A 23,123-nucleotide genomic window follows, 5' to 3' on the forward strand; every position below is an offset into this window, starting at 1 on the left:
AGAGGAGTAGTGGCTTACAAATAACAGTTCCTTGATAAATGTTTAATGAAGGAAAAAAACCAATAATTGTTACATGTCAGCTCTGTGGCCAAAGTGCATTGCTGCCTTTTTACAGTTAATAGTTATCAGTCACTTCTCTTTCGATTTTATTTATCCATTACTTCTTTTTTTTGAGGTATAGCTGACATTGGTATACACTTGTTTTCTGCCCCAAAGGTTTGTAAGCTGGTTTCAACCTAAGTTCAACTCAATTTCAAAACTGTTAATTTTTGACAGTCTTCTGGCACCATCTACTTTACTTGTAAGAGGTTGCCATTAGGTACATCATTTCATAGCCCTCCTCCCTCAAATATAGGTTCTAAATTACATTTGAATTGAACATATTTAACTGGTGTTATATGCTGATGCTTTGTGTTCTTAAGAACTTTACCTAACAGATCTCAGTATTCTCTCTGGCCTTAGAATAAATAGATTAATTGCTATGGCTGGAGAAGGTGCCAGAAGAAGTTATTTTACTTCTGAATATTTCTAATTCTACTTAGAATAGTTATGATGGTTAAAGAGCTTTCTAAATTCTTTTCATAATTATTAACTCCTTGGGAGAAATCCCTGGTGAATATAATTAAACTGTAAATTAAACTATAGCTTATTCTTATTTATGAAATGGGCAACCCCTTTACCCTCCAAATTTCTGACTACATATCCCCTTAAAACTTCCTAAGCCAGCTCATTGTATACAACTCTCTCCATCAATATCCTGGCAAAGAATAATCAGTTTTAGGTTTAACTGTTGAGTCTTATTACATTTTTTTTTTTCTTTTAAGAAAGAACTTGTTTAAGAAAAATTTAAGCTTTTGTCAGTTGTTGATTTCACAGATTAAAAATCTTCTGTGGGCTAACTTGCATGTACTCAAAACAGGTCCCAGACTTTTAATGATTCTTTAGAGACTGTATTGGAATTGATACTGATATTCAGGATTGGGAGAACTGACCTATTTTTAGGAGCATAAAACATAAAAATAAACGTAACATAAAACATCCTATTTTTAGTGGCATAAAACAGAGCTGTGTTCTACTGGACTACTTGAGGTAGCTTTTGGATTAACAGGTGCTTTTCTGCCTTACCTAACAGGACTCATATCCTCTTTTATGCTGTGACAAAAATCACAGTTAAAGGAGTTGCTTTAGGAAGTAACTGAACTTGATGGACAATTACCGGAAGGCAGAGCAGCTAAACTTAATATTGCCAAAGGAAAAAAAAGGGATAATTTGACAGTCCAGTTGGATAATGGTAAATCATTTTATTTCAAGATTAACTCATATGGTTATTTGAGGACTCATTTCTGGCAATGTTATCTTACCTGGAAAGAACCTATATTAAGGTTCTTTCATGGTAGAGATGAATTCCCGTTCTCAAAATTTTCTAGGGCAAAGTTATCTCTTCCAGCATCTGTGGTTATAATTTTGGAGTTCAAACATTTACATAGATTCAGAGATACTTTTTGAGAAAAGTTTTGGTGTTGCGAATAGTTGTTTGTTCTATATCTTGAAGGATGGGCACCCCTCTAATAGGAAAGAAACACAAGTCGATATCTCATATTTTCTTTGCAATTTCTGGTCTTGTTATCTGGAACAGTCTCTTTTAGATTATGCATCCTGACCACTGAGTGCATTGTGAAAGCAATTTAGTGGGTCATGGCAAGCATTTACAAAATATGTAGCATAGAATAGAAAACCACATAATGTGGGGCATGTAGCAAAGGTTAATCATATTTCAAGAAACTTATGCGTATATGTGTGCTTTGCTGGGTTATGATGTAATATTTCTTACTGGGAGAGAGGTCAAAAGAGTTTGAATCTGACTGATTTGAACCATACACATTTTCTTTCAGTTAATGATATATAGGCCAGAACCTTCAATTACTTTTAATAACAGTTTTGAATTGTGGTCCTAGGATATTCAGTAAGATATGTTGACAATTCCTGTTTAGAGAGAAAGTTTAAGGATGTTTCATTTATTTCTTTCTTCATTCATGCTTTCCTCAGTATTCTCTGTACTTTATCTAGCTTAGAAGTGAGATTACTTCTAAGCTACATACCTGGATTATTTAGTCCTATGCTCTCTGAAGTGTACAACCTTTGGTTTTGTTGAAGGTCATTGTAAGAAGCCAGCCTTTTGTGGGCTGCTTCTGCATTTTCTCTAAAATGGCTTTAAGGGTATTGTCCTTTAATTTATTCAGGAACTCTTAATTAGCGGATATGTTTTTTCTTGTTAAATATTTTTTCATTAAAGTTTTTTTCTACTTATTTGCTAGGAAGCTCAGATAAATTTTGTGTTCTAATGCATAGCTTCCTCTTTCTTGATTTTGTCATGTAATTATCTCTTCCCTTTTTTTCTCCTTACCCTTTTACTCAGAATATATGTATTGGGTTGGCCAAAAAGTTACTTTGGTTTTTAAGCAAAAATAAATGACACATTTTTCATTTTCACCAAGTACTTTATTGACCAACGTATTCACAGTTTTGTTCCACTACGTTCTGCCATTTTCCAGGCTACTTCATAATTCCATCTTCCCAAAACTTTTTATCTTTTTGAGCAAAGAACAGTCTTCTAGGGAATTGAAATTTTTTCCATTAAGAGAATTTTATAAAGCCCGAAATGAATGGAAATCCGAAGGTGCAATGTCTGGTGAATATGGTGGATGAATCAGAACTTCCCAGCTAAGCTGTAACAGTTTTAGTCTGGTCATCAAAGAAACACGCGGTCTTGCATTATCCTAATGGAAGATTATGCGTTTTCTGTTGACTAATTCTGGATGCTTTTCATCGAGTGCCGCTTTCAGTTGGTCTAATTGGGACCAGTAGTTGTTGGAATTAACTGTTTGGTTTTCCGGAAGGAGCTCATAATAGAGGAGCTTCCAATCCCACCATATACACAACATCACCTTCTTTGGATGAAGACTGGCCTTTGGTGTGGTTGGTGGTGGTTCATTTTTCTTGCCCCATGATCTCTTCCATTCCACATTATTGTACAGTATTCACTTTTCATTGATTGTCACAATTTGTTTTAAAAATGGAACGTTTTCGTTACGTTTCAGTAGAGAATCACATGTGGAAATATGGTCAAGAAAGTTTTTTTCATGCTCTCACTCCCTCTTGCGAGAACACCAGAATCACAACTAGCTGCTGGACAATCATCGATAGGAGGACACTGGAACTCACCAAAAAAGATACCCCACATCCAAAAACAAAGGAGAGCCACAATGAGATGGAAGGAGGGGGGCAATCACAGTAAAATCACATCCCATAGCTGCTGGGTGGGTGACTCACATACTGGAGAACACTAATACCACAGAAGTCCACCCACTGGAGTGAAGGTTCTGAGCCCCACGTCAGGATTCCCAACCTGGGGGTCTGGCAACGGGAGGAGGAATTCCTAGAGAATCAGACTTTGAAGGCTAGTGGGATTTGATTGCAGGACTTTGACAGGACTGGGGGAAACAGAGTCTCCACTCTAGGAGGGCACACACAAGGTAGTGTGTGCATCGGGACCCAGGGGAAGGAGCAGTGACCCCATAGGAGACTGAACCAGACCTACCTACTAGTGTTGGAGGGTCTCCTGTGGAGCCAGTGGGTGGCTGTGTCTCACTGTGAGGACAAGGACACTGGCAGCAGAAGTCCTGGGAAGTACTCCTTGGTGTGAGCTCTCCCAGAGTCCGCCATTAGCCCTACCAAAGAGCCCCGATAGGTTCCAGTGTTGGGTCGCCTCAGTCCAAACAACCAACAGGGAGGGAACCCAGCCCCACCCATCAGCAGACAAGCGGATTAAAGTTTCACTGAGCTCTGCGCACCAGAGCAACAGCCAGCTCTACCCACCACCAGTCTCTCCCATCAGGAAACTTGCACAAGCCTCTTAGAGAGCCTCATCCACCAGAGGGCAGAAAGCAGAAGCAAGAAGAACTACAATCCTGCAGCCTGTGGAACAAAAACCACATTCACAGAAAGATAGACAAGATGAAAAGGCAGAGGGCTATGTACCAAATGAAGGAACAAGATAAAACCCCAGAAAAACAACTGAATGAAGTGGAGATAGGCAACCTTCCAGAAAAAGAATTCAGAATAACGATAGTGAAGATGATCCAGGACCTCAGAAAAAGAATGGAGGCAAAGATCGAGAAGATGTAAGAAATGTTTAACAAAGATCTAGAAGAATTAAAGAACAAACAAACAGAGATGAACAATACAATAACTGAAATGAAAAATACACTAGAAGGAACCAATAGCAGAATAACTGAGGCAGAAGAATGGATAAGTGACCTGGAAGACAGAATGGTGGAGTTCACTGCCGTGGAAGAGAATAAAGAAAAAAGAATGAAAAGAAGACAGCCTAAGAGATCTCTGGGACAATGTTAAACGCAACAACATTCGCATTATAGGGGTCCCAGAAGGAGAAGAGAGAGAGAAAGGCCCAGAGAAAATATTTGAAGAGATTATAGTCGAAAAATTTCCTAACGTGGGAAAGGAAATAGCCATCCAAGTCCAGGAAGCACAGAGAGTCCCATACAGGATAAACCCAAGGAGAAACACGCTGAGACACATAATAATCAAATTGGCAAAAAATAAAGACAAAGAAAAATTATTGAAAGCAGCAAGGGAAAAATGACACATAACATACAAGGGAACTCCCATAAGGTTAACAGCTGATTTCTCAGCAGAAACTCTACAAGCCAGAAGGTAGTGGCATGATATGCTTAAAGTGATGAAAGGGAAGAACCTACAACCAAGATTACTCTACCCGGCAAGGACTTCATTCAGATTTCGATGGAGAAATCAAAAGCTTTACAGAGAAGCAAAAGCTAAGAGAATTCAGCACCACAAAACCAGCTCTACAACAAATGCTAAAGGACAATCTTTAAGTGGGAAACACAAGAGAAGAAAAGGACCTACAAAAACAAACCCCCCAAAATTAAGAAAGTGGTAATAGGAACATACATATCGATAATTACCTTAAACGTGAATGGATTAAATGCTCCAACCAAAAGACACAGGCTTGCTGAATGGATACAAAAACGAGACCCATATATAGGCTGTCTACAAGAGACCCACTTCAGACCTAGGGACACATACAGACTGAAAGTGAGGGGATGGAAAAAGATAATTCCATGCAAATGGAAACCAAAAGAAAGCTGGAGTAGCTATACTCATATCAGAAAAAAATAGACTTTAAAATAAAGAATGTTACAGGAGACAAGGAAGGACACTACATAATGATCAAGGGATCAATCTAAGAAGAAGATATAACAATTATAAATATATAAGCTCCCAACATAGGAGCACCTCAATACATAAGGCCACTGCTAACAGCTATAAAACAGGAAATCGACAGTAACACAATCATAGTGGGGGACTTTAACACCTCACTTACACCAATGGACAGATCATCCAAAATGAAAATAAATAAGGAAACAGAAGCTTTAAATGACACAATAGACCAGATAGATTTAATTGATATTTATAGGACATTCCATCCAAAAACAGCAGATTACACGTTCTTCACAAGTGTGCACGGAACATTCTCCAGGATAGATCACATCTTGGGTCACAAATCAAGCCTCAGTAAATTTAAGAAAAGTGAAATCATATCAAGCATCTTTTCTGACCACATGCTATGAGACTAGAAATGAATTACAGGGAAATAAACATAAAAAACACAAACACATGGAGGCTAAACAATATGTTACTAAATAACCAAGAGATCACTGAAGAAATCAAAGAGGAAATCAAAAAATACCTAGAGACAAATGACAACGAAAACACGATGATCCAAAACCTATGGGATGCAGCAAAAGCAGTTCTAAGAGGGAAGTTTATAGCAATACAGTCCTACCTCAAGAAACAAGAAAATCTCAAATACACAACCTAATCTTACACCTAACTGAACCAGGGAAAGAACATACAAAACCCAAAGTTAGTAGAAGGAAAGAAATCATAAAGATCAGCGTGGAAATAAATGAAATAGAAACAAAGAAAACGGTAGCAAAGATGAATAAAACTAAAAGCTGGTTCTTTGAGAAGATAAACAAAACTGATAAACCATTAGCCAGACTCATCAAGAAAAAGAGGGAGAGGACTCAAATCAATAAAATTAGAAATAAAAAAGGAGAAGTTACAACAGACACCACAGAAATACAAAGCATCCTAAAGGACTACTACAGGCAACTCTGTGCCAATAAAAAGGACAACCTGGGAGAGATGGACAAATTCTTAGAAAGGTATAACCTTCCAAGACGGAACCAGGAAGAAATAGAAAATATGAACAGACCAATCACAAGGAATGAAATTGAAACTGTGATTAAAAATCTTCCAACAAACAAAAGTCCAGGACCAGATGGCTTCACAGGTGAAGTCTATCAAACATTTAGACAAGAGCTAACACCCATCCTTCTCAATCTCTTCCAAAAAATTACAGAGGAAGGAACACTCCCAAACTCGTTTTATGAGGCCACCATCACCCTGATACCAAAGCCAGACAAAGATACTACAAGAAAAGAAAATTACAGACCAATATCACTGATGAATATAGATGCAAAAGTCCTCAACAGAATACTAGCAAACAGAATCCAACACCCCATTAAAAGGATCATACACCATGATCAAGTGGGATTTATCCCAGGGATGCAAGGATTCTTCAATATATGTAAATCAGTCAATGTGATACACCATATTAACAAATTGAAGAATAAAAACCATATGATCATCTTAGTAGATACAGAAAAAGCTTTTGAGAAAATTCAACACCCGTTTATGATAAAAACTCTCCAGAAAGTGGGCATAGAGGGAACCTACCTCGCCCTAATAAAGGCAGTATACCACAAACCCACAGCAAACATCATTCTCAATGGGGAAAAACTGAAAGCATTTCCTCTAAGATCAGGAACAAGAAAAGGATGTCCACTCTCACCACTATTATTCAACATAGTTTTGGAAGTCCTAGCCACGGCAGTCAGAGCAGAAAAAGAAATAAAAGGAATACAAATTGGAAAAGAAGAAGTAAAACTGTCACTGTTTGCAGATGCAATGATACTATACATAGAGAATCCTAAAGATGCCACCAGAAAACTACTAGAGCTAATCAATGAATTTGGTAAAGTTTCCGGATACAAAATTAATGCACAGAAATCTCTTGCATTCCTATACACTAATGATGAAAAATCTGAAAGAGAAATTAAGGAAACACTCCCGTTTACCATGGCAACAAAAAGAATAAAATACCTAGGACTACACCTACCTAGGGAGACAAAAGACCTGTATGCAGAAAACTATAAGACACTGATGAAAGAAATGAAAGATGATACCAACAGATGGAGAGATATTGGAGTGGAAGAATCAATAATGTGAAAATGACTATAGTATCCAATGCAATTTACAGATTCAATGCGATCCTTATCAAATTGCCAATGGCATTTTTTATGGAACTAGAATAAAAAATCTTAAAATTTGTGTGGCGACACAAACGACCATGAATAGTCAAAGCAGTCTTGAGGGAAAAAATCGGAGCTGGTGGAATCAGACTCCCTGACTTCAGACTATACTACAAAGCTACAGTAATCAAGACAATATGGTACTTGCACAAAAACAGAAACATAGATCAATGGAACAAGATAGAAAGCCCAGAGATAAACCCACGCACCTATGGTCAACTAATCTATGACAAAGGAGGCAAGGATATACAGTGGAGAAAAGACAGTCTCTTCAATAAGTGGTGCTGGGAAAACTGGACAGCTACATGCAAAAGAATGAAATTAGAACACTCCCTAACACCATACACAAAAATAAACTCAAAATGGATTAGAGACCTAAATATAAGACTGGACACTATAAAACTCTTAGAGGAAAATATAGGAAGAAAACTCTTTGACATAAATCACAGCAAGACCTTTTTTGATCCACCACCTAGAGTAATGAAAATGAAAACAAAAATAAACATTGGGACCTAATGAAACTTCAAAGCTTTTGCACAGCAAAGGAAACCATAAACAAGACAAAAAGACAACTCTCAGAATGGGAGAAAATATTTGCAAATGAATCAACGGACAGAGTATTAATCTCCAAAATATATAAACAGCTCATGCCGCTCAATATTGAAAAAACAAACACCCCAATCCAAAAATGGGCAGAAGACCTAAATAGACATTTCTCCAAAGAAGATATACAGATTGCCAACAAACACATGAAAGGATTCTCAAAATCACTAATCATCAGAGAAATGCAAATGAAAACTACAATGAGGTATCGCCTCACACCAGTCAGAATGGCCATCATCAAAAAATCTACAAACAGTAAATGCTGGAGAGGGTGTGGAGAAAAGGGAACCTTCTGGCACTGCTGGTGGGAATGTAAATTGATACAGCCACTATGGAGAACAGTATGGAGGTTCCTTAAAAAACTAAAAATCGAATTACCATATGATCTAGCAATCCCACTACTGGGCATATACCTAGTGAAAACCATAATTCCAAACGACATGCACCCCAGTGTTTATTGCAGCACTATTTACAATAGTCAAGTCATGGAAACAACCTTAGAGCCCGTCGACAGATGAATGGATAAAGAAGGTGTGGTACATATATACAGTGTAATATTACTCAGTCATAAAAAGGAACGAAATTGGGTCATTTGTTGAGCCGTGGATGGATCTAGAGACTGTTATACAGAGTGAAGTAAGTCAGAAAGGGAAAAACAAATATCGTATATCAACGCATATATGTGGAACCTAGAAAAATGGTACAGATGAACTGGTTTGCAGGGCAGAAGTTGAGACACAGATGTACAGAACACACGTATGGACACCAAGGGGGGAAGGCTCCTGGGGGGAGTGGTGGTGGTGGTGGGTGATGAATTGGGCGATTGGGATTGACATGTATACACTGATGTGTATAAAATGGATGACTAATAAGAACCTGCTGTATAAAAAAAATAAGTTCAAAAATTTAAAAAAGAAAAAAAAAAGTTTTTTTTTCACTTAACTTACGTGGAACCCAAACATCAGAGCAATTTACATAACCAAGCTGGTGCAAGTGATTTTAAGTGTTTGATTTGGTTATTTTGAGTATGTTGGCTATCGCCCATGTAGTATAACATTGATTGTTCTCAATTAATGTCTCGATTTGATCGTTATCAACTTCAACTGGTCTATCCGACCGTCGAGCATGGTTCAGCGAGAAATCTCCAGCACAAAACTTTGCAAACCACTTTTGACATGTGCTATCAGTCACAGCACCTTCTCCATACACCGCACAAATCTTTTTTTGCGTTTCAGTTGCGTTTTTACCTTTCTTGAAATAATAGAGCATAATATGCCGAAAATGGTGCTCTTTTCCTTCCATCTTCAGTATTAAAATGGCTACACAGAAATTTACCAATTTTGATAATTTTTTTTAAATGCACGCTGATATGATAGCTGTCACAATACAGTCTAACAAAATTGTTTCAAATGAAGTTAAAGACAACTAAGCACTACTAGAGTCATCTTACGGAAAAGCCAGTTAAAGTTTTTGGCCAACCCAATATATGTATGTACACACACACAGGGTGTAATGGAAATATTTAGGGTATAGATAAATTAAAAATTATATCGCCCACTGGGTCTGAAGTTGTGACCTAGACATCTTTGATCTTCATCATCTAGCATGGAGGTTAGGAAATATTATCTGTAAAGGGCCAGTTATTAAATATTTTAGGCTTTGCAAGCCATATATTTTCTGTTACAGCTATTCCACTTTTTTTGATGTACTGTGAAATCAGCCATAAACCGTAAATAAACTAATGTTTGTGACTGTGTTCCAATAAAACTTTATTTATAACAACAGATGGCACAGCCTCATTTGGCCAGTTGCGATCTGATACAATGTCTGGTTCATAATAGCCATTTATGTATTTACTGAACTGCATAAAAACTGAACTGCATAAAATCACACAGGGTTTTCAGAGATCGATAATCAGAATCATAGAGTCATTGAAATGTAGAATAAGAAGCTACTTCTGATTTTTCTGGTCTAGCAGTCTGTCTTTTTTGGGACATGGACGCTTGAAAATTTGTTGAAAAAGTTATAGACCCACATAGGCACTTATAAAATTTGCATGTGCTTTGGGGTATTCACATACTCACTGAAGTCTATCTATAGGCCCCAGCTAAGCCTCTGATCTAGCTTACGTTTTGTGGATGAGAAATTGGAAACTTAGATATTTTGGTGCAGATGAGGAATACCTTATATACTTTACAATACCTGTGGTATACATGAGGTATATATTATTAAATTAGTAGTCATTTACTCAAGATTTTGTTTTCTGCAGAAAATATTGAATATGAAATGGAAGGGGTGTGTGTGTGTGTGTGTGTGTGTTTGCTTAATGCTTGCCACCTTAGGCTGTTAGGGCTTGGTTTTCTGAAAAAAAACTCTTGAAGGGAGTTTAGTAATAGTTGGAGAGGTTATCAGATAATTTAAGAATATTTGTAATATATCAGGTGTACAAGAGCCTGAGCCAAAAATGGCAATGTATTTTTATAGAAGATAGCACAATCATTTCTTGTCTACTTGCCTGTGGGGAAGCTCAGCAATTTAAGCTATCTAATCACTGTTCCTTTCTGGAACATCTAAGAATAGAGAGAACCTTGTTGTAAATGAAAAAGAAATTCAGAGCTTATTTTACCTCTTCTATTTTTATGCTTTTACTGTTTTTAACATTTTCCATTAACAGTTTCAGGAAAAACTTAAAAACAAAAAACAAAAAACAATGACCAGATGTGTAAGTTAAGTTAAGTGGTGGACACCTTAACATCTAAATTTCAGGGGATTAGCAGGACAAAAGTGTTTATTTTCTTTATGTACCAGTCAAGGCAGTGTTCTATCAGAAGCCCAGGCTCCTTTTATCTTGAGGCTCTGCTATGCCCTACTCAGGCTTTGAATTATACTGCTTTCAGCCTCTTTTTTTCCTTTTTTTTTAAACATCTTTATTAGAGTATAATTGCTTTACAATGGTGTGTCAGTTTCTGCTTTATAACAAAGTGAATCAGTTATACATATACATATGTCCCCATATCTCTTCCCTCTTGCGTCTCCCTCCCTCCCACCCTCCCTATCCCACCCCTCTAGGTGGTCACAAAGCACTGAGCCGATCTCCCTGTGCTATGCAGCTGCTTCCCACTAGCTATCTATTTTACGTTTGGTAGTGTATATATGTCCATGCCACTCTCTCACTTTGTCCCAGCTTACCCTTCCCTCTCCCCGTATCCTCAAGTCCATTCTCTAGTAGGTCTGCAGACCTGCTTTCAGCCTTTTTAAGAGGAGAATCTGGAGAAGACCTATCTACTTCTTAATACCCCCAGGTTGGAGGTGATATATATCCTTCTCAAATTTCATTGAGGAAAACTGTCTTCATGGACGTTATGTATATCTTAGAAGTCATATCTCAGAAACAATTGTACATTCTGGAAGGGGAAGCACAAAATATTGATGGATAGCTAGCCATTTCTGCCATACAGATGTTCTTTCTCATTAATATATTGATCATTTTAAAAGTATGTTATGCTTTTGTCAATAACCTTCAAGATACCTAACGTGTATATTTTGTTTACAACAGAAAAAGTGATAACTGGAGAGCTTTTATTTCATTCTAATTAGATTGAGTTTCAAAACATTGCTTAGTGGAGGCAGGCTGTTCAGTTCCCCAAATCTTTATTGCTGTATGCTGGAGCAGCTAGTTGAAGGCTATTTTTGCCCTTAGAGAATTAATGGCTTAGTATAGGAGATTTTGTAAACTACTAACTACAGTGCAAAACCAAAGCAAAGAGGAGCTCTAAGGAAGCACAATTAATATTTTTGGGATACTAAAAGGAAGGAGTGGTTATGTCCAGGTGTGTGTGGCTTCTAAAACACAGAGGTAAAATGGAGAGGTAAGAAAAATTGAAAATGAAAAGATGGAAAATGGTAGTAGACAAGCACTATCCAAAAATAACATAAAGATCAGGCAAAATAAAACTTAAGGCAAAAGCATTGATGGACGTATATAATAGATGCTGAATTATAGTAAAAGGTACTGTTCTCCAAAAAATATATGATGGCTTTGTATGTACCTAACAACCTATCTTTGAAATGTGATAGATCAAGCAGACACCCCAAACTGGGTCTTTGAATAGCACAATTAACAAGATTGTTTTGTAGATACATGTAAAACTCTGCACCCAGCAGATAAGACAGTGTACATTCTTTTGATGCACACATTGGATATGTATAGACATTGAAAAAGACTTGGTCAAAAAGGAATTCTTGACAAATTTCAAAGAATCATTATCATAAAGACCATCCTCTCTGTCCAGAATACAGTTAAATTAGAATAATTACCCATATGTTTGAATTTACTTCTACCATTTTATTATTTGTTTTGTCTTTGTAAGCTCTGATTTTCATTCTTCTATTTCCCCTCTCGTGCTTACTGTTTGTTTACTTTTCAGTGTCCTGAAATAGCTGCTCCATACTTTCTTTCCAAGTTTTCTGGCTACCTTCAGTGAGAAAGAGTGGAATGTGCTTACTTCATCTTACCCAGAACCTGGAACCTGTTAACATTTTGATGTACAACCGTTAAGAGACTTTTGTTTCTTTGTGTGTGTGTGCACATACACATATACATTTTTTTTTTGTAATTTGTGTTTTTTAATGTTAGGAACATGTTTCAAGGACATTAATTTTTTCACAATGTTATTTTAATCATTGGCATGTATTACATTGTGTAACTGTTCCATAGTTTGTTTAATCAGTCCCTTTTTGTTTGTTATTTAGGTTATTTTTCATTTTCTGTTTTGTAAAATGCTTTAACAAACATACTGGTAGGTAAATCTTTGCACACACCTCTGTTTATTTCCTTAGGAGAAATTCTTATCAACTATAAAATCAAAATTTGTGAGTAATTTTAAGGTTTTGGCATGTGTAACCAAATTATTCCCTGTGAAAAATTTGTTAACAGTATTTTCTAACAAGCACATTTTTGTTCCAATGCTGTTTTTTATTATCAAAAAATATTTATTTGAAACTTTTATAGATGGAAAATGCTGTCATATCTTTTATTGCTAGCTGGAATTATCATTTTTTTTAAACCATTTTATTATCTTTTCATTTCATTATGAAGAATAGCAAATTTTTATATTTTGTTAGCTGATCGATATTCAATATTTTTCAGTTATATCTTTTGGATTTTCTATATAAAAAACAGTCATCTTCATGTAATGGTGATTTTGTGTTCTTCTTGTCAGTACTTACACATATTTCTCTTTTTTACCCTTCCTTAGTTGTTTAGAACTTCTCTGACTGTCTTAAATAATAATGCTGGTAATAAGTATCTTCAACTCACAGCTATTTTCCTTAGCTCCTACAGTAACTGCCCTAAGTTATCTTTTAGTTACCAAAGCTGATGGATTTAAAAAAAAAAAAAATTCTTGTATTATAGAACCTCTCTACTGCATTACCAATAAGGAATCCTTATTCTTAACCTTCTAAATAAGTTTTGTTTTGAAATAATTTCAACCTTACAAAAAAGGCAAGAACATTAGAGAGAACTAACTTTTCCTTTAACTACAAGTTGCCTATATTATGCTGCATAACCCCCCAAAATATTTTACAGCAAAAATTTGATGAGGGAGTTTTTAGGTGCTGTAACCAAGTCATCAACCATGGAATCTCTGTTTTTGAGCAACTTGGCTTCCTAGTGACCATGTTAGGATAAACTGATTGCAAGTACTGTCTGTTTGTAACCCAAGTATTTGCCATACACTATTTAATTTAATCATATCAGATAAATAAATAAGATATAATCTTTGCTCTCTAGGATTTCATAGTTTAACAGAGAAGGTAATTATACATAAACATATACAAATGACAGGCTTATGAGGTAACATAAGCCCAAGAAAAGTGATACAGTCTCCTTAATGTTGATTTGTAGGGTGAGGGACATTGGAGAAGAGGATATGGGGCAGAGGATATTCATACTGGGCCTGAACAAGATGGGAGAATGGACAAAGTGTTCTACACAGAGGGAAGATCATGAGCAAAGTCAATGAAAATTCATAGTGTTTTTTCTGGCCCTGTGGGCATTAGATGTATGTGTTTGGAGGAATGGGGTTTGTGGGTGGGAGAGAGTTGGATAATAATAAGAATTTCTGGAAAGGTTGACAAGTAGGAGGCTGTTGTTTTAGAGCCATCTAATACGACGTCTTAGAGGTTCTTATCCCGAGTGACCTTGCATTTTCAGATGCTTGTGGAATAGACCTGAATTACTGTTATTTCACTTGAATAGATATATTCCTAGGGAGTCTCTAAATATGGAGTGATGAGAGCTCTTAGATCTGCTCTTTGACGTTTTTCTGTAGCAAACTTTGAACTAAGTTATTATGAGGGATTAAGGAGATAACGTATCATTTATTCTGTTGGTTAGTTGCTGTTACTTTGGCATTGCGTGTTTTAATAGAAAAACATAAATAGTCTTCTGTAGAAGTAGTTCTTTTTAGATACTTGATTCTTTTACTTTGGTGATTTGGCTTATTCACCTCAGCTTGTATAATGAGAAACTGAAAGAAGATATTAAAAAGTAGATGAAAAATCCATCAGTAGGTTTTCTGTCAGTTACAATACATTTACAGTATTATGTTACTTTGCATTATGTTTTCTCTGGTTCTGTCTCTGAGAGTTTTTTTTTTTTTCTTCTGGGGCAGGGGAGACAATAAAAACTCATAAACTCTTAAGAGGATTTTATGAATTCTCTATTGATGACAGGTTTTTCAGAAATAGGAAAACCAATGTTAGTCATGCTTCTTGACTTCTCAGAAACTGTTCATTTTTAACATCTCTCTTGAGTAGTGATAGCATGGGGGGAATATGCATTTTAAGGTTGAACATTTTGATACTTAAAATTTCTTTTGGAAGCGTGATTTGTTAAGCATCATTTTAGCATCTACTCTCGTAAAATATTTGTTCCCTAAATTTATTAATATTTTGTATGTTAATTTTATAGCATATGATAATTGGCACTCTAAAAGCTGCTAATATGAGAAAAACTTGAACTTAGTCATTCTACATTTCTTTTCTATTTGTATCCATTGGTAATGAATGAAGGAGTTGGTTTTTGCAAGCATTTGCAGTTGAATAAATTTAAGTAAGCTTTCTTCTAGCAGGCTTCAGTGTAGGTGTTAACAATGTCAATTGCTGACAGAAGTTGATTCTATTTTGTCAGTAAAGTTCTGGTTTAAAGAATACAAGCAGATAGTTATTTCATGAAATAGCTAAAATTTTAATTAGTTTTTACATAGGTTTTATAGTGGAAAATGCATTTGAATAAAGTTTTCAATCTTTTTCTCCTTTGTCTTTTTAAATGCTGTTTAGGTTTAGTTTCACTTATATTTTCAATTATATTCCTCAATAATATATCTATATACACATTTATTGTGTGAGAAACTTCTGAGATTATGAATTCTCATTATGCTTTATCTGTTTTCTTTCTTTCCCTACTTTTCTCTTTTGTCTTCTTCATTGTGTTCTTTTTCCCCTCTTTCTTTAATACTTTCTATGTTTTCTTCCTCAGTCATATTCTCCCCCCTTCTGTGTTTCAGTATTATACATTAGTAAGTGGAGATCATTGAATCCATTATGATGGTCTTGTTTCTTCTATCTTTCTTCCTCCAGGCCTCGTTTTTGAATGTCTTTATGGGTATTTAAAGTAGGAAGAGAAAATGGTAGCTGAAAAAAGAACCTTAAAGAAGCTCTTCTTCCTCTTATGTATTGTATAATCAGTATATAGTAACATTGCTTCATTTGGGAAAATGTTTATAAAATAGGCAGAAATCAGACAAAGTACTTGTAGATTAGGATAATCTTTGAATGGGATCTAGACTTATGTTGTTAAAAGGTATGGCTTCTATGGTTTCTCTTCATATGTGAAACTTCATGATATAGAACTTCTTTGTAATTGTTTTTGTTGGGGTGGATCTGCTACTTATTAGCTGTGTCTCTTTGGCAAGGCTGTTTACTTATCTGAATGTTACTTTCATCTTTGCAAAATATGATAAACGATACCCATCTTTCACATACATTAAGTTTAGTAACATTTTAAGAATAATTATTTATTGATAGATTTAACTTCTAATTGGATTCTTTTTTCCCCTATTTTATAGGTTACGTGCAGAGTCTGATTAGACGAGTTGTAAATAACGTAAATATTGTTATAAATAATCTTATACTAAAATATGTTGAAGATGATATTGTCCTTTCAGTCAACATCACTTCTGCAGAATGCTATACAGTGGGTGAATTGTGGGATCGTGCATTCATGGATATTTCTGGTGAGTAAACGCCAAGAAGAGTATAGCCTTTTCTATTGTTGAAACAGTTGTCTTGGATTCTAAACCTTTTTTTGGGCCACCAGGCTCCTGGATAAGTCTAATGAAAGCTTTATGCCTTCAGCCTGGAAAAATGCACATATGTAAAATTTAGCATACAATTATATTAATTTTTATTCTTTCTTACCAGTCACATTCTTGCTTCAAATATTATATATAGTATTTTACAATGCTATGGGTTGAAGGAATAAAAATTAAATAATACTTAGTTAAAATTTTGAATGTTTGTGAAAGAGGAAAAGGGGACATGTTGCTTTTGCATAGTTCAGTAATGGCAAAACAGTGTACCTGACTGATTTATGTTTTAGGTTTGTGTACTACAGAGCTTATTTGGAATTTTTGGATAATCCCAAAGCCTCCTTTATTATGTGCTGCATTCTCCTTCTGCTTATATTAAAAGAACTATTAAGTAATAATATAATTTAATAACTACCAAATATTTATTATTATTTTATTTATTATGTTCTACATGGAAGGTAGGCACTGTGTCCAGCCTTGAAATAAGAGCTCTGAAAAAATAGTGCTGCTTCTTAGTTTTGTCAGAAGACATAATAGTTAAATAAGGCACAACACTTGTTGATACATGTTCTGATAGGGTAAGCAGTGGGTATTTTTGGAAAACGTATTAAGGAGACTATTGTGAACACCTTTTATTTGTGACTCGCCATTGTACATAATTGTTAAAGGTGATGGCACTAAAGTTGACTACCTGAGTTTGAATCCTGGCTCTCCCAACTTCATAGAGATGTATGACCTTGGGTGAGTTACTTCACTTCACTGTTGCTTAGTTTCCTCAAATACATACCATAGCATAAAAGTGTCTTATACATAGTTAGCACTCAGAAAATGAGCAGCTATTATTATTATTTAAATTCATTTTCTCAGATTCTCATTACAATTCCATAAAGTGATATCCTTTCTCATTCGTTTAGTCATATGTTCATTTACTTATTTTAAGTCCTAGTTACAAGAAAGCGAAGTGAAATTGAGTCTCAAGGTTACTTAACTTGCCTTGTTAGGGCATACAAATAGGAACTAGAAGAATTGGAATATAGTTTTGTTTTTGTGTGTTCTTTAAGGTTTGGCCTTCACATTTTAATAATGAAGAATAATCCTGATCTTGCAGCTCTGTTGTGAGGCATAAATAAGAGCATATGCAAGGGCCCAAACTTTGCTTCTGAGACATTTTCAGTGCCTCCTTCTTATCCTCTGTGGAAAGAAATATTTGGTTAAAATGCCAAAATAAAAAGTTATGAAAAATAGAAAACAAACAGAACTGGATGATGCAGGATTGAATAAATGAGTTGACATTTTAGGGGAAGTAATGTCATTTATAGTTTTTACATAGAAGTAAAGCAAATATTACTCTGGGAAGTTATTTATAATGAATTAGAGTCTTGGATTGGGAGTTAGGAGATCTTGGTTCAAATCTTCCCTCCAACACTAACCTAGTGCAACCTTGGGTAAGTCATTTGTAAATGTGAACAACCTACCAGTATATTTATGAGAGTCAAGTATGATACCACATGAAAGTTCATGATGATGGTGGTGGTAAAGACAGCAAAGAGTATTTTCCATTTATTGAGTGCTTGTTAACTGCTGTGCCTGGTGCTGTTTATTGTTTTTGTTGTTATTTTTAGTTAATTATCTTGTTTGAATCCTTTAGCTTCTGAGGTAGATACTGTTTCCCCTTTTATTAATTTTTAATGCAACATTTGGTACTTAAAAGGATTTATGTAACATACACTTGTTATAACACAATATAATGAACGCTTACCCTTTAAGTAACTAGAACATTAACAGTTTGCCCCTTCCAATGTACTTTTTCCTGTCCTGTTCCCTTGCTTCCTCCTAGAGTTAACTGCTGTATTAAATTTTATCATTTAATTGCTTTAAAAAAGTGCTGTAAAAAGGAATGAAGTCCTGATACATGCTAAAACATGGATGAATCTTGAAAACATTATGCATACATGTAAGCATTTCTTTAGGACATATGTAGTACTTAGGAGTGGGTTAGTTAGATGGGAGGATATGCAAATATTCACATTTTCAAAATAATGCAGAATCATTTTCCACAGTGCTTGTTAGATAGACATAGTTATTATCCTCATTTTATAGATTAAATTGTAGTACATTATGTAAAGTAAGTACCAGAACCAGAATTCATTTTGTATTTTTTTAAGATAGTTCCTGTTATATTCGTGTTTAAGAAAAATATTTTTCAAAGCTTAATAATTTCCTCTCTCTCTGAAAAATTTTCTAGGATATCCTTGAAATGTGATCACTTTATATTCTTATAGCATAATGGATAAGAACATATGCTCTGGAGTAAGGTTGTCAGAGTTTGAATTACACCTCTGCTCTTTATAAACTGTCTAACATTACAGATTATTTACCCTTACTGTGCCTTTGTTCCACAGCTTTTAAACAGAGCCATATAAATATTATAAGAGATAATGGATGTAAAAGATTTAGTGTAGTGTCTAATAGCAAATACTCAGTGAATTATAATTATTATAAAGAGAGGGAAGGAAGCATCTAGCCGGTTTCTTTCATTTCTTGTTCTATTATGATAATTTCTTTAATTTATGTACATGTATATAATAACAGTAACTAAATCATTTATATACTATGTAAAATGAAATTATATGGTAGGTTTGTGTTCTTTTCAGCTAACAGACAAATTTGATATTTATTTGCTTAATAAAACTTTACTGTTTTCATACATGTGCATACTCTTTATACTTCTTAAAAACTTAAATCCAAAAAAAGAAAAGAAAATTAAATGTTGAATTAATTAGAGATTGCCAGAATATACTCAGAAATAGAAAGTATAGTTTATTCTTTTGAAGATTCCCATGGCCATAGCATGTGGATAGTTGCTAGCTGAAAGTCACTGACCAAGTAGATTTGGGCCTAATGTTTACCTAGGAATTGCTTATTAGTTAGGAATAAATTTGCTAAAGGTTTTATTTTCTAGTTTGATACTTTACCAGCAATTGTTTCCATTTTTATTCCCTTGAAAACAAACTTTATACCATTACTGGTAATTTTGTAATTTCTTCATTAGTTATTATTTAGAGGCGTGCTGACCACTAGAATATTCTGTGATGATGGAAATGTTTTATTTTTTATTGTCTAGTACCCTAGCCACTAACTGTATGTGGCTTTTGAGTACATGAAATGTGGCTAATGTAACCAAGGACCTGAAATTTTAGTTTTATATAATTTTAGTTAATTCATAGGTGAATTTAAATAACACCGTATAGATGGTGGCTACCATAATGAAGAGTGCAGTTTTTGAGAGTAGCAGTAAGTTTTTCAGTGTAAAATAAATGTTAAATGAGCGACTGTTACTCAAAATATTTTTTTAATATGGTTTTTCAAGAATTTTATTGTTATTTAATATTCCATTGCAGATAGTGAAATGTAGCAAAATTTTTCATAAACTTTGTCTTAAATTTGTAGTTAGGTGTCAAGCAAATTGGGGGCAAGCTGCTTCGTTTCTTTAGGCTCTATTTGATTCTTTGTATATAAAATGGGGATTATTGTGCCTGAGGTTGTTGGAAGATTTAAATTATATAATAAATGAGAAGTTCTTTTATAGATTCTGACATCATGTATTAAATGCTCTATTAATCTTATTTCTATTATTTTTATTACTGTTATACTAATAAATAATTGACTTTTTTTCCTCTAACTTTCCTTTTTACTTAAAATGTTTTTCTTTCCTTTTTAGCAACTGATCTGGTGCTGAGAAAGGTTATCAATTTTTCCGACTGTACAGTTTGTCTTGATAAACGAAATGCTAGTGGTAAAATAGAATTTTACCAGGATCCTTTATTGTACAAATGTTCCTTCAGAACACGTCTGCATTTTACATATGATAACCTAAATTCCAAGATGCCATCTGTTATTAAAGTAGGTGTTTCTTTTTCTAATAGTTGAGTTGCATGTTTCTACCTTATTGACTTTCATGCATGCTAATTATTATTAAAAAGCAAAGAAGAAATTAACCTCATAAATATATAAACCATTATTTTTTGTAAAAATGTTTTATTTATAACTTTTATGTTATTTGTTACATATTATAACTTTTTGTATTGTGTGTTCTAATAGAGTTATTTTGAGGACAACTTTTTTTTTGTGACTGTAGTTTCTTTTTTAGTTTGTCCACCTAATTAGTGTTTTTCTCTTCAAGTAGATAGAGGAGATCATATCAAAAAGTGTATTTATATCCATGGTGGACTGAAGATCAATCTTTATTTCAATCCTTATAAATTGTTTATGTGATAGCAATAGTTATTGACCCTTATCTTTCTTAGGTAACTTTACAAGACTTAAATTTGCTTACCTAATATCTTAGTTTATTGGTTTAGGAAATTTTAGCTTTTTACCTGTGGTATCAAAATGTAATTACAATTTTAAGTCAATGGGAATTTTTCAGTAATGTCTTTTTTTTTTTTTTAGACAAGCTTTTATTTATTTATTTATTTATTTAACGTTTTTATTGGCATATAATTGCTTTCCAATGGTGTATTCGTTTCTTCTTTATAACAAAGTGAATCAGTTATACATATACATATATCCCCATAGCTCTTCCCTCTTGCGTCTCCCTCCCTCCCACCCTCCCTATCCCACCCCTCTAGGTGGTCACAAAGCACCGAGCTGATCTCCCTGTGCTATGCAGCTGCTTCCCACTAGCTATCTATTTTACATTTGGTAGTGTATATATGTCCATATGTACACTACCACTCTCTCACTTTGTCCCAACTTACCCTTCCCCCTCCCCGTATCCTCAAGTCCATTCTCTAGTAGGTCTGCGTCTTTATTCCCGTCTTGCCCCAAGGTTCTTCATGACCATTTTGTTTTTTTTTAGTTTCCATATATATGTGTTAGCATACGGTATTTGTTTTTCTCTTTCTGACTTACTTCACTCTGTATGACACACTCTAGGTCCATCCACCTCAGTACAAATAACATAATTTCGTTTCTTTTTATGGCTGAGTAATATTCCATTGTATATATGTGCCACATCTTCTTTATCCATTCATCTGTCGATGGACATGTAGGTTGCTTCCATGTCCTGACTATTGTAAATCGAGCTGCAGTGAACATTGTGGTACATGACTCTTTTTGAATTATGGTTTTCTCATGGTATATGCCCAGTAGTGGAATTGCTGGGTCGTATGGTAGTTCTATTTTTAGTTTTTGAAGGAACCTCCATACTGTTCTCCATAGTGGCTGTATCAATTTACCTTCCCACCAACAGTGTATGAGGGTTCCCTTTTCTCCACACCCTCTCCAGCATTTATTGTTTGTAGATTTTTTGATGATGGCCATTCTGACCGGTGTGAGATGATATTGCATTGTAGTTTTGATTTGCATTTCTCTAATGATTAATGATGTTGAACATTCTTTCATGTGTTTGTTGGCAATCTGTATATCTTCTTTGGAGAAATGTCTATTTAGGTCTTCTGCCCATTTTTGGATTGGGTTGTTTGTTTTTTTGATATTGAGCTGCATGAGCTGCTTGTAAATTTTGGAGATTAATCCTTTGTCAGTTGCTTCATTTTGTTCTCCAGGGTACTGGTAAATATTTTTAATGTATATAGTTATTCTCTAAGTGTAAATCTTGTGTTCTTTTATTGCATAACAGTTTTCTGTACCTCTTGTCTGTCTGTCTACCTATTTTGCTGTCTTTGAGGAAGAATTCACACAGTGACTTGTGATCTTGTTAATAACTAAGTTTTAATGTGGAATGAACTTTTATTATTGAATTACAGGCTTTTGTACTATAATGGAAAGGCCGGCCCTAAGTCCGAACACTGGTATTGACTACTGTGCCTGTTTGGGCATGGCTATATAAATTATTTATTACTTTTACATTACATTTTTAAAAACATAAAACACTTGCTATTTTATGTAGCTTTGTTGTACTTAAATTTGTATTTATATATGAAATCCACCCATTTTTCTTTGGTAGTGCTCAGTCATGAGTATGTATTTTTTTTTCCTTATGCATCATACAGTGCACATTGTTTAAATTCTGTTACTTTTTCCTTCTATTTTTGAATTAGCTTCTTAGGCAAAGATAAGCATGGAAAAGTATTAATTCAAAAGTAATTATGCCGCTGTCTCAGGACAATGAACTTACTTTCCTTCTTTGAACTTGAATCTGCTAGTAAAGTTGGGGAATGTTAAGGGTGAATTCAAGATATATTTTGAAAGCAAGTAATGGATATAGGGAAGCCTTACTATATAAAAAAATCTTATTGATCATTAGTACAGATTTAATTGTCCATTCTAGGATGTGGCTAACTTAGAGGAAAATAAAAATAAGTGAACTTGAGGAAAACTTAGTGTTGGCATCTAAGTTTTTCTCAAAACTGACTAGCCATGACATTTTATTGTAAAAAGTACCTTAATATAAATAAGCTTGTTGACAGGTGGTTTTTGACTTTGGTAATCACTGAGTGTGAGGTACCATTATGCTTAACTGAAATTAAATTTTGAGGTTTTTTTAATTTTATTTTATTTTAATTTTTTTTAAACATCTTTATTGAAGTATAATTGCTTCACAATGCTGTGTTAGTTTCTGTTTTATAACAAAGTGAATCAGCTACACATATACACACGTTCCCATATCTCCTCCCTCCCACATCTCCCTCCCTCCCACCCT

At 34.6% G+C, this 23,123-nt stretch overlaps 1 protein-coding gene across 17 annotated transcripts in view; it reads left to right on the top strand.

Annotated features, from left to right (window-relative positions):
• The window catches only part of VPS13B (vacuolar protein sorting 13 homolog B), a 763,196-nt gene that overhangs the window by 44,789 nt on the left and 695,284 nt on the right, over nucleotides 1–23,123 (top strand). For all 17 annotated transcript variants that reach the window (XR_014255333.1, XM_082432674.1, XM_082432665.1 and 14 more), the window contains 2 exons: nucleotides 16,217–16,384; nucleotides 20,181–20,362. Coding sequence is in view for 16 of the 17 variants with exons in the window: in XM_082432674.1 (XP_082288800.1) it covers nucleotides 16,217–16,384; nucleotides 20,181–20,362 (350 nt within the window). In the remaining variant the exon portion in view is untranslated. The remainder of the gene's footprint in view (nucleotides 1–16,216; nucleotides 16,385–20,180; nucleotides 20,363–23,123) is intronic.

This window comes from Balaenoptera physalus (assembly GCF_965194825.1).
Source record: "Balaenoptera physalus genome assembly, chromosome: 17".
Taxonomy (NCBI): Eukaryota; Metazoa; Chordata; class Mammalia; order Artiodactyla; family Balaenopteridae; genus Balaenoptera; species Balaenoptera physalus.